The sequence below is a fragment of the Silene latifolia genome, chromosome 2, assembly GCF_048544455.1.
Source record: "Silene latifolia isolate original U9 population chromosome 2, ASM4854445v1, whole genome shotgun sequence".
In the NCBI taxonomy this organism is placed as follows: Eukaryota; Viridiplantae; Streptophyta; class Magnoliopsida; order Caryophyllales; family Caryophyllaceae; genus Silene; species Silene latifolia.
The window spans coordinates 159,845,913-159,858,340 of NC_133527.1; the positions used below are offsets into that span (position 1 = coordinate 159,845,913).

At 35.0% G+C, this 12,428-nt stretch overlaps 1 protein-coding gene across 1 annotated transcript; it reads right to left on the minus strand.

The window, feature by feature from the left end:
* Nucleotides 1-1,718: 1,718 nt before the first annotated feature.
* On the minus strand, nt 1,719-4,446 carry LOC141643198 (putative aquaporin NIP-type). Its single transcript, XM_074452241.1, has 5 exons — nt 4,006-4,446; nt 3,134-3,358; nt 2,434-2,631; nt 2,286-2,347; nt 1,719-2,012 (listed from the first exon to the last, which is right to left on the minus strand). The coding sequence occupies exons 1-5, from the start codon at nt 4,129-4,131 to the stop codon at nt 1,802-1,804; spliced, it is 822 nt and encodes a 273-aa protein (XP_074308342.1). The 5' UTR covers nt 4,132-4,446; the 3' UTR covers nt 1,719-1,801.
* Between the last annotated feature and the right edge of the window lie 7,982 nt (nt 4,447-12,428).

Sequence of the window (12,428 nt, forward strand, 5' to 3'; positions counted from 1 at the left end):
TAAGTATTTGTGAAAAGGTTTGAGATTATATTATATGTAAATTTAGAGTTTTTTATTTTTATTACAAGCATCAGTCTATGTTAATAAAATTACTTGTTACTCCCTCCATTCCATTTCTATTGTCACCTTCTCTCCGACATCAAACGTTACCGTGCATTTCGGGGGAACCTTGTCACTTACGGAGTACATTGTTGCTAATTATATTATGCATATATTGTTTTTAATTCCAAGTTTTCCACCTTATCAAAGGGTAAATTGATGTGGTATACGCGTAGCTAAAATTCTCTATGTATCACTTTGAATTGTATTCATCTATCTATATATAACTTCATGAACTTTGTTTATAATGGAGTACTTGATAGTTGATACTACGTAATTGCTTCTCCTCTGTTTCACCTTCTCCTCGGTTTCACAATAATTTTAAGGTAGAATTACGACCTCAAAACAGAGAACGTTAAATTATATGGTCTTAGGCTGCGCCCACAAGTAGGAGACAAAAAAATCTACGTGTTAAGCCTAACTGCCTAAGTGAGGTTTCATCCTAAATCCTAAAACCAATTGATAATAATGTGTGGAGTATCTCATAGGTGTATAAAATAAATTACACATATCTTTGGCATGGATTGGAGCCTATTTCTTCACATCAACAGAATGGATTATATTAAAACAAGGGGATTACTCTCAATACCAAAATCAATATTATTTAGTTTCGTCACATAAACATGTTACTGTATCAAAATCGCCATTGTGGTTACAACAAAAAAAACATAAGCATGTTAGTGTGTTAAGAGTGAGAGTGATTTATCAGAGTAATATTTGACATCAACTACAAGTTTTTGGTAGCTCAAGTGTCTATTGGCAAAATATCCCTTATGTTTTGCTTTATACGGAGTAAGTCATTTTGTAAGTAAATTTCTGCATATTTTGCTATAAGCGGTAGTAAGGCTAGTGAGTAGTGACCAATACATCCTACACTACAATAATGTATTGCCGTTCATGAAGATCATGACATTAAGAAATATTTGATAGGCACCGTTGGATGAGCATATTACGATCAAAGCAAGGAAAGAAAGAAGTTTCGGAGAAAGTTTAATTAAGTGCCCTTTCTGGCTAAAAGTCCTTTATGCTTTTTACAAGGGCGATTCCATATCGTTGTCAACCTTGAGCCAATTGCACAACTACTTTACTCGTCTAATAGTCTTTAAAATAAGGACACCTTAACTACCCATCATAATGTGATTAATGTCATACAAATATCTCCTTCATCTATTTACATTTTGTTAAAATTCCAAGTCAAAATCTAGAATTTAAGATTTTGCACATGATACTTCTCAGGTTTAATTTTTGAGCACATCTACTTTTACTCGTTAACTCGGTCAAATATTTTGGACGGCAAAATGCTGAATGGTAATATTTTTGGGGGGAAAGTTAGTTAGACAAACTAGTTTATGAAACTGCACAAAATACTAGGTGAACCCGGACACAGCCTAGATGAGGGGCCAGGCCTGATGGAGGTGGATCCAGAACCGGCAGGGGGCTAGTCAGGGTAGGTGAAAGTTGGACCCGGGAATGGCCCGTGTAGGTGGGACGGTCAGGTCGGGCTGTGTACGGGCCAACCGGACCGGGTGAAGAGTGACTCGACTGGCATGTAAACCGCAAATCCAAAAACTGCCTGTTTTTCATCCAAACCGTAATAATAAACAAGTAAACCGCACATCGAAAAGTTGCATGTTTTTCATTCATGATCAAAATATTTTTCCAAGAGTCGAACTTTACAAGTTAAATAGAAAATAAAAGACTGTTAATTTTTGGAAACACTCCTAATAAATGAAGAACTTTTAGTTAATTCTCTAAGAGGTTTATCAGTAAATCTGATGAGATTGTAAGCAAATGCTCCAGCAATAGTTCCAATGGGTGGGCCTATTATGTATACCCAAATGCCTTTGTAGTTGTGCTTCACCATTGCTGGCCCTAGGCTTCTTGCTGGGTTCATCGATGCTCCCGAAATCGGCCTGCCCCAAAATCAATTGAATTAAAATCTCAAATTATATTTTATAAGACGATCAAACTCAAATGGACCCGGTATTACGCAAAATACAATCTCAATTGTAAATGCATATAGTTTAATTGTATCATTAAAACATTATGTAAAAGTCGTAGAATATGATTATCTTTTTTTCGATGTTCATTTTGAAAAGTCATAGTCGACGGGTGCTACAAGATGGAGTTACTGTCGTCTAATATTACAATCTCATAGAGTTGGAGGGAGTGTATAAGAAAGTTACCCTGCAACGAAGACATTGAGCATTATGGTCATTCCGACAGCAATTCCAGCCAACTCGCCGATCTAAAACAAATACATAAACCACAGTGTCTTAAATACGAGTACAAGCAAGTACCAAAATGAAAATCATGATTATTCAATTTACTCACAGCTCTTGTATCAGTTGCAACACCGGATATGACAAACATGAGCAAGAATGAGATGATAATTTCGATAGCAAGGGACTGTCCATTTGATCCAACCGGAACCGTTCCAAAAAATGCTTTAGGAGTAACCTCGAACATCACTGATAATGTGCAACTTGCCAATATCGAACCCATCAACTGAGCCAACATGTATAATGGTACCTGTCCAAGTAATAAAAATTTTAAATTACAAGTTACATGTTTGTAGAAGAACAAGATATTGACCACTTAAACAGTAGGTGAACAAAATGCAACTACCCATTTTCCTTTTTATCAGCATAATTGGTGTGAATAAAGGAATTCATGTGTATTTTATGAAGGGGAAATCAAAACCTAATTTGATGTTTCGTGCGTCTTACGAGTTACGATCTTGATCATAATTCTACAGTCTACACCATAGCCCAAGTTAGGGGCTCTGTTTTTTGGGGTCTCATGAAGAGGACCCCATAGAAGAAACAAGTCCCGACTATTCACAAATCACAAGTCGAGTAAGGTTTCTTCCTAAAACCAATTCGTGATACGAGTTCCAAATTACGATTAACGTGTGGGAATGTGGGATTACACAATTTCCCCTCTCACTGTCCAACATATTTCGGAATTGTCTTGTACTAATATTTTCTACATAATTTAATGCCAGTGAGATTCAAACGAAAAGAATACTAACCTCTTTGTAAGGGAAGTGACGATAAATAGCGAAGGTCAAGGTGACGGCCGGGTTGAAGTGAGCCCCGGAAATATGGCCCAACGAATAAACCATGACCATGACGATTAAACCCCATGTCACACATATCCCCGGGAACGTTACCGTCTCACCGTATAATTTGTTCACCACCACTGACCCACACCCGGCAAATATTACAAAGTACGTTCCTAGTACTTCAGCAACCAACTGTTATCGTTCACATCCAACAAATTAATTAGCTCATTACCCTAAAATAACTTGTCAACTTGTCATGGATATAAATAATATACCGAGTACCAAGTATTATTTTATCTTAATCATTTATTTATCGCTTTCTTTAAAAAGAAATTATTTATCGCTCACTAAATGTACCCCTCCGTCTTAGTCAATTCAAATATTTTATTCGCACACCATAATCTTAAAATGTATATTTTAAGATACTCATACATTGAATCATGGTTCGGCTACTCCATTCAACGTATATAAGATTTTTTGACGTTTCTCCCTAATAAACCAGATGTCAAATAATTAATTTTTTGACAATGACTTATTGTAATCAATGATTTTCGGCCTTTTGAACGTGATCATAGTCAATAAATTTGACAAATAAAATCAAATATGGAATAAGATGATATTCTAAAGGTTTTACAATAATAGGTTTTACAATGTGATATTGTAAAACCGTTTTATAGGAACCTACACTCCCTAATCCCTATGTGGAGTGATTAAGTAAGATATATCAGCCAAAATACACTATAGAAAAGAAATAATAATAAGATGACTAAATATTTTACAGAAATTATAAGATGGAAAAATGAAAGTAATTATGATTAAAAATATTAATTTAAACTCACCTTTTGTGTGATGCAAACGACGTAAGGAGAAGAACAAAAGGACGCAAGTTGAGAGGCAGGAATTCTGTTGCTGCCTTCTTCAATCTTCAATTCTTCTTCATGAATTTCATCAGTCTTTGTAGCCATTTTTGTTGCTAGGAGTAGTTGTTACAAAACTATATGTGATAAATCTGGATTATTAGGGAGAAATGATAATGACGTAAAACAAGAATGTGATCCTTCTATTTTGGAGAAGATAGTTTTTGGGTTTTATATTCCTCTTTTGGGTTATATATAGACTATCTAAAACGTGATACTTTTAGAATCCAGATCGCATCATAGGTAATAAGTTTTGAATTGGATTGTAAACAGAAAGATAAGATAGCGTCATTAGGTCATACTCGATTAGATAACTATTATGGTAGTTACAACGTTTTCATTTCCCCCACTAAAATAGCGTACACTTATGAAAATATTATACGGAGTACTTGAATTTATAAGATAACTATTATGATGGTAACTAAAATGTTATATTCCTCGTGTTAGCTTTCGCCGCTTAAGAATTTGTTTGGTAAATTTGGGCGGAAAAGGTAGCTGAAAACTTAAAATTGACTGAAATCTAAAAAAATAATTAGTAAGGAATATGAAAATTAGTAATGAAAAGGTAATGATTATACAAAAAATGCTTGACAAACTAGCTGATTTTTAAAGAAATAACGTAAAAGGATATAATAATTATTTAATATGAAGTATTATAGATTGAATGGGCAAAAATGGAAGACAAAATAGAAACAGGTCATGATTTTTCAAATGCTACCTATGTTGCATTTTATTTCAGGTAATTTATTTAACCAAATAAACTACTTGTCAAATATTTCGGAAAAATGGGGTGAATGAAATTTTGATCAAATAAACTTCAAGTTTATTTAGCCATCTTTTTCATATTTTTAGTGACCAATTTATCAATTGTTAGTGTTTTTTAAAATTCTACTCCCTTTTTCACTCAAATTTCTTACATCTAAGTCATATAATGAGATAAATTTAATCAAATGTATGCAATTCGATTGAACCGTTAGATTACCCAGACTACTCGTTACCATTGTTAATGATTCTTTTTTATGTACTCCGTACTTGGTACTTACAATTACGATTTTACGATAAGAAGTTATAAACTCGCTTTAAAAAAATGACTGACGAATAACGAGCATATGTTTCCAAAAGTTTTATTCTGTGGATTTGTTTTCTGTTACATTAATTAGTTAAGAACAAAATGGATACTTCGTATTATTTATTTATTTTGAAACAGTACGGAGTATTAACTTTATGAAGAAATAAATCACGAAACAGAGTAATAATCCCTCCATATCACACTAATGTAACATTAAGAATTTTGACATCATTCATGGTCGTAAGAAATTTTCGATATTATTCTTAATCTATAAAACAAAATATAGTTATGTGAAATCTTGTTTGATTTATCGTCATGAATATTATAAGAATATCTAATTTTTATAATTTTTAATAGTGTGTAATTAAATATATTCACGTTCCAAAACATATTTTAACAAGTGTAAAATAGTTAATGTTAAGTATGAAGGAGTAAATCACAAGGGACATCTATTATTCTATTGGATAGTTTCGAATTTTTCTTTTTCTTTTAGCTTAACCAAAGTACCAATCCACCTCAACCTTGACTTGTCAAAGGATACTCCAAAAATTCCTCGCTATGACGCACTAATCTACTCACGAGAGGTCTTGATTTGCTCAACTTAATTATCTACCAACAAGAAGTAATACTCCCTTTTCATGTTATTATTTATTAGGTTCAAAGTCGGTGCGTTGCGGGTTAATTAATTTGGTTATAATGAAAAAAATGTTATAAATATTAATGTTTACATCTAATCATTTGTTTACATATGATTAAAATATCTCTTTCAAAGAAAATAATTGATAAATACATACACATCTATCATTTATTGATTATGCGAGAAAAATAAATAATAAATAAATTTTGCTATTAAAGAGATAATAATAAAATAGAAACTCTAATAAGAGATCTCTAATAAGATAATACTTAAAAGACTCTAAAAAATTTTGGTTGGTATTAAAGTTACAAAGATGACTTCTATTTATAATCATAAATTCACTCCACCTTATAGTAATTTTCCGATGTGGGACAATTCGACTATTTATACATTATATATTAACAACACCTACATTATTTTTAAATATGGAACAAATAACATTGTCAGGAGTACACTAACTTTTTTGCACCCAGTTCGACATCCAACCCGATTAATAATGAGAAAATACTATACTATGTTCGACGATTTATATATATATATATATATATATATATATATATATATATATATATATATATATATATATAGAGAGAGAGAGAGAGAGAGAGAGAGAGAGAGAGAGAGAAGAGATCAACTAAGGCCAACATATATATTGAGTCCATAAGTTCTATTATGAGTCATTGGATGGGAGGAGATGGAGGGATGAGATCAACCCCAAAAAAGTGTGTTTATAATTAATCTAATCTCACCATCTCTCCTCCTTCACTAATCCACTCTAATTAATCACTAATTTACTATATATTTGTTTTCCACTCATCCATTTCTCTTTCATCTTACACATTTCATTTCTCTCTTCTCTCAAACGCAAAAAAAAAACCCAAATAAATAAAAAAAACCCAAAAATCCAAATAAATAAAAAACCCAAAAAATCCAAATAAATCAAAAAACTCAAATAAATCATTCATTCCTCTCTTCCTCATTCACCACCACCCACCACCACCCCACCCGACACCAAATAACCACCCACCACCCCCCCCGCCGCCACCCCACCGCCGCTGACTCTTTTTTTTTTTTTTTTTTCAACTCGGTTTTTTTTTTCGTTTTGTGTTAATTTGTATGTTTTGAGTTGTTTTTTCCATTCATTATTTTTTTTGTCTTTTATTTTATTTTAGTTGTCTTTTATTTTGTTAGTTCTCATTTTTTATTCATTTTCTTAAATCTCTTCTTGTTATACGTTTTTTTTAAGATTTCGTGTTTTAAATCTCGTTTTTTTTTTGTGAGATACTTTTTTTTTCATCTAAGACAAAAATGGACTAAAGTTATACAAAAATGAACCAAAGTTATACAAAAATAGACCAAAGTTATACAAAAAAAGACTAAAGTTATACAAAAATTGGACTAAAGTTATACAAAAAATTGGACTAAAGTTATACAAAAATGAACCAAAGTTATACAAAAATGAACCAAAGTTATACAAATATGGACTAAAGTTATACAAATATGGATTAAAGTTATACAAATATGGGCTAAAGTTATACAAATAAGGACTAAAGTTATACAAAAATGAACCAAAGTCATACAAAAATGAACCAAAGTTATACAAAATAGAACCAAAGTTATACAAAAATGAACCAAAGTTATACAAAAATGAACCAAAGTTATACAGAAATGGACTAAAGTTATACAAATATGGATTAAAGTTATACAAATTTTTGTATACCTTTGGTTCATTTTTGTATAACTTTAGTCCATTCTTGTATGACTTTAGTCCAATCTTTGTATAACTTTAGTCTTTTTTTGTATAACTTTGGTCTATTTTTGTATAACTTCAGTCCCTTTTTGTATAACTTTAGTCCATTTTTGTATAACTTTAGTCCTTATTTGAATAACTTTTGTCCTTATTTGTATAACTTCAATCATTTTTTGTATAATTGTAGTCAAAATTTGTATAACTTTAATCCAAAATTGTATAACTTTAGTCCTTATTTGTATAACTTTAGTCCTTATTTGTATAACTTCAGTCCAAATTTGTGTAATTTTAGTCCAAAATTGTATAACTTTTATAGATACCCGTATCCGTCGATATTGGAATTTATAGAGAACCCGACAAACACCCGATGATGATAGGACACATGTATTCTTTAGTTGTCATTGTCATTATTTGGGTTCGTTTTACGATGTAGAATGAGCGTTGTCGACGGAGTATTTTATTAATTTAAATGATATTTAAATTAAAGCTTTTTTAAGGTAAATTCATTTTATTTTATTTTGAATTTATTTTCTCAAGTTTATTTTATTGAAAATAAAATAAATATTTGATTTGAAAAATCATTTTATGAGTGTATTTGATTTGAAAAATCATTCATTTAATGTGTTATTTGATTTGAAAAATCGAATTTGAAAATTTAAAACTCGTTTCAACCACGCGTTTTGGAGCTCGATTATAGCTCGGTTTTTGAGCCCGTTTTCTTTACGAGTTGGCACGAATCTCGAGTACACTAACCAACCTAAGCCTCTACCCCTCCAACCCCAGTTCGAACCCCCATAACCACGGCCCAAATCCCGTCCCAAATCCTCCCCAAACAGCCCGCATAACAAACAGCCTCCCCCTGTTTTGCGTGCTAAATCCCGAGCCCAAAACCCGCTCCAAATACCACCAAAATCCGTGCCCATTAATCCTAACCCATACCCTAGTATCCTACCCAAATTACCTTAGCTTAACCACCAAGAAAACCCCCCATACAAACCCTAAAAAACCCCACGAATAGCTGATGGGCAGCAGCTATGCAAACCGAGCCCGACTGCTTATGGCTCCCTTTTACCCTACTTTAACTCCTTATAAATACCCCCCCCCCCCCTTTTACCATACATTCATTCCTCTAAGTTCTCCATACATACTACCGTCACTTACAAGATTTAAACTCCAGAAACAAACCCTAATTGCCTCTCAAAAACCCTCGACAAAACCGACATACAAAACTGAGAATCAGTTTGTGTGTCCTCTTTGGAACCCTTCGTTCAACCCTCAAATCTCCATTAAAATTCGAGTTTCTTGTTCCTAATTAACCACACAACATCCATCTACATCTTAGACAAAGATTCACGAGCCAAATTGCCCTTGAGAGTACACGAATCCCCTCGAAAAACAGAGTGACATACACTCTATTTTCGCGGCTTTTCCTGTCTGTCCAGTTCTGTTTGTGCTCGTTTTTCGTGCCCAATAATTCAAAACGAGCGTGGTTTGTTTTACGATCTTTGTTCTCCTCTCTTTCTAGTTTTCAAAACATCTTTTAAATCTAATTTTCACCATAAAACGAGTGAGAAATTGCAGTTTGAAAGTTGCTGTCCAGATTTGCAAAAAAACGTGTTATTGCTTTGTTCCTTTGTCGACGACGGCCTCTCGAGATAAAATCTACGATCGATTACGACCCAAGATGGTGTCAACGATACATGTAGGTTGAGGGTGCATCAAATCCTCCTCTTCTCCCTTTTATTTCGTTCTTTTTATGTTTGTTTTTTATCGTTTCGTTTTATTTTGTTTATCGTTTTTTATCGTTTAATATCATTAACTATGAAACTAGTTTAGCCCGAGTATGAGTTAAAGTACCACCACGAACACCCGCGTTGACTTGAGATGGGAAAGAAATCCGCCACATCGGTCGGTCGTACACCCCGTCTCATTTACATATCCTCGTGTTCAAGGTAGGGCATTAATAAAACGAATTCTAACTTCGCTCCTCGCTTTTGACCCCTTGCTTGTTTCGTTCAATTCGACCTACCCTAGGACCTTTCATATGTTAGTTCGACCTCTGATTGTTAACACATGACTCATTTAGACGACTTTAGATCGATTAAATAACCTAATTAGACATGTTAGGTGGCATCGACATAGCTTTAAAAATCGATTAACAAATCTATAACCTAATTGAACGCATCTCTCTTTTCACTTGGTTTCTCGCTAGCATAGGGGTGCGTGATTAGCACCTTCCTATTAACACTCGATGAGTAGCGTTAATCTTGTAGCTTCGTGACCTAATTCGACCCCTTTAGGCCGTGTAGAATGCATGCTCGCGCGATATTTTCTTGATCGATCAACGTCGTTTTTAACTTGTTTTCTAACTCGTTTCCTAACTCGTTTCGCAATCATTTGATCTAACTAATGAACTTGACCTAGGAACTAGGATGGCCGTGGTTGGTCGTGAGGTTGGCCGATTTCTTTGTCCTTCTTGCTTCGTTTTTTTATACCATTTGTTCTTTATTGTTTCGTTGCTTGTAATTTATATTTTGTTCATCGAGTTGTAACTTTCGAGTTTGCTTTACTTTTATCGAGTCAAAAGCTTCTTCAAAAACCTTAGTCTTATTTGGTTAGATGGTTGTGCTCCAATTCGTGTAAGAGCGTAGTAAATCGCATGTTGTTTAAAGCGACATGGCCCGATTTATGCTAATGCATGCTTTGGCGTGTGACCCTATGTCTAATTCGATAAGATTAAGTGAAAGCATGCATTACGAGGAGTGACCCAAGGCCGTGAGTCATGTAAGACGTGGGCCACCCCCCTTGTGCACGCTTCCCTAGGCCGAATTGGCCGTGTAATGTGTCGTGTATAGTTTTGTGTATAGCGTTGTATTTTAGATCGAGTTGTATCTTTAATTTCTCGTTGTGTCGGCATGAAATGCCTGGGTTGTAATAGGGTAGATCCCAACGGCTCCCCCATTCCCCCTAAGCCTTGTTTGCTTTGTTTTGTATGTTGTTAGATCAATCAACCCACATGCTAAATTACAACTTTGACAAAGTTAGTTTAGTTGCATCTAAATCGACATAGAAACTTCACATGTTAGGGTTTTGAAAACGATGTTTGCATATCATATATCGTAGTAGCTATGACATTGTTTGAAATCCGATACTTGACTTAATAGAGGCCGTTATCGACGGGTGGGGTTAGGTGTCCTTCTGGGCTTCCTAACACGTACCCTCACCCCTTACTCAAGATCTATGGTTTGCGGATCCGTCTAAATACCATTGGATTACGAGAGTCATTCAAATCGAGTGATATAGGGTACAAGTCTTTATCTTTAATCACTCGTAGTCGATTGGCTTTATGCTTTTCGATGAAAGGTGTAAAGTTGACTTGAACGGTTCCAAGTTCCCAAAAAACTTGGTGGCGACTCTAATTTGTCTTAATTCGATTCGAAAGAACCTCGAGTCGATTATGCCTAGTGTGGATCCCGAGGACGCAGTTCCCGCGGGCGTTGTCCACAGTTTGGCGACTTCTGCTGGGGAAAAGAGGACTAGTTACACTTTGTTTCTAGGGTCTTTTCCTCCGAGGTGAAACTTGAAAAGAAAGTATTGGAAAGTAAAACATTACTTATAGTGCTACGATTCATGCATAAACCCTTAAGGACTTTCCCGGGCCGTCCCAGCGTTTCTTTGTGATGCGTGGGGGGCGACGTCCCACTATGCCAGGAACTCGCACATTGCTTGCTTCCACTCCGCCTCGTCGTGGTTCTTGATGGTGGGTATGCTCTTCTAGGTACTCTACCTAAAGGCCCTTGCTCTATAAGACCCAAAAAGGATGGAGGGCATAGACCTTCTTGTAGAAGACTTGCCGAGACTTAGAGATGTCTAGGAGCATACATCCTTATAACATGAGAATGACAATGTGCGAAATGAATTTCCCGAGTCTTTTCAAAACTTTCCGTATCAATTTCAAAACCGAACTTTTGAACAACTTACTTTCAAAATTAGCATGGTTTTAAAAACGCGGAATGCTGCCCAAATAGGACTAGAATTTTCGGCCAAAAATAAGCTTTTATATAAGATGTCATCTTTGCCCATTTCAAATCTCATTTTCAAATCAATTATTCATTTTTTTTCAAATTCAATCCAAAATATTTCTCGAACCTTAACCAAGCATGAAATGCGTCGAGTCGTGTCCGGGTCCTGGCCGTGTTAGGCTAGGCGTGTTTTGCCCCGAGAGTCTAGAACACGACCTTGTTGGGTCACCCAAGCTCACCTATTGGGCTTCGAGTCATGTGGGTCGACCATTTGGTCTAGGATAGTCCACAGAAACGTCCAAGCTAGGCCCTTTAGGGGGTTTCACTCGAACCTAAGGACTATGTTAGTCCAATCACGGGTTTAGTCACACCGAGTCCAGTTTAGAATCGAGCTATGACAGCTTGAGTCATGTCGTTTTGTCGAGTCTAAAATGAATCAAGGTCTAAATCCAACCATGAGTCGAACCTTTTTGGTTAATCAGTCTCAAGTCGAGTCTTTGTTTGAGTCAAGTTGGTGTCGTGTCCTTAAGTGTGCAGGGGCTCTTACATTCGAATATTACGGTGGAGTTCTGCAAGCACTATGCTGATAATGTCGAGATTCAAACCAACATAAGAACATTAACATTAGAGGTGATGACACAAAGAAAAAGAAGGCTTTACTGAATTCCTTGCAAGATGGCACGCTGAAAGTGTGAAATTAGCCGAGAAGCCTGACGAAGTTGAAATGGTAGATAAGTTCGTAAAGAATCTACGACCTGTTTACCGCAATGCTCTGAAATACCAAAATTTTGGGTCTTTCAAAGAATTGATAAGAATCGGGATAAAGGTAGAAGATGATGTCATAAAGGCTGAGGCTGAAAAGCCGAA

Bases quoted from the DNA above. Each gene is read 5' to 3' on its own strand.
- LOC141643198 (XM_074452241.1), bottom strand. From the start codon at position 4,131: ATGGCTACAAAGACTGATGAAATTCATGAAGAAGAATTGAAGATTGAA. The intron at 3,359-4,005 runs GTGAGTTTAAAT...GAACGATAACAG, and splicing joins TCGTTTGCATCACACAAAAG to TTGGTTGCTGAAGTACTAGG. The intron at 2,632-3,133 runs GTTAGTATTCTT...TTACTTGGACAG, and splicing joins GTCACTTCCCTTACAAAGAG to GTACCATTATACATGTTGGC.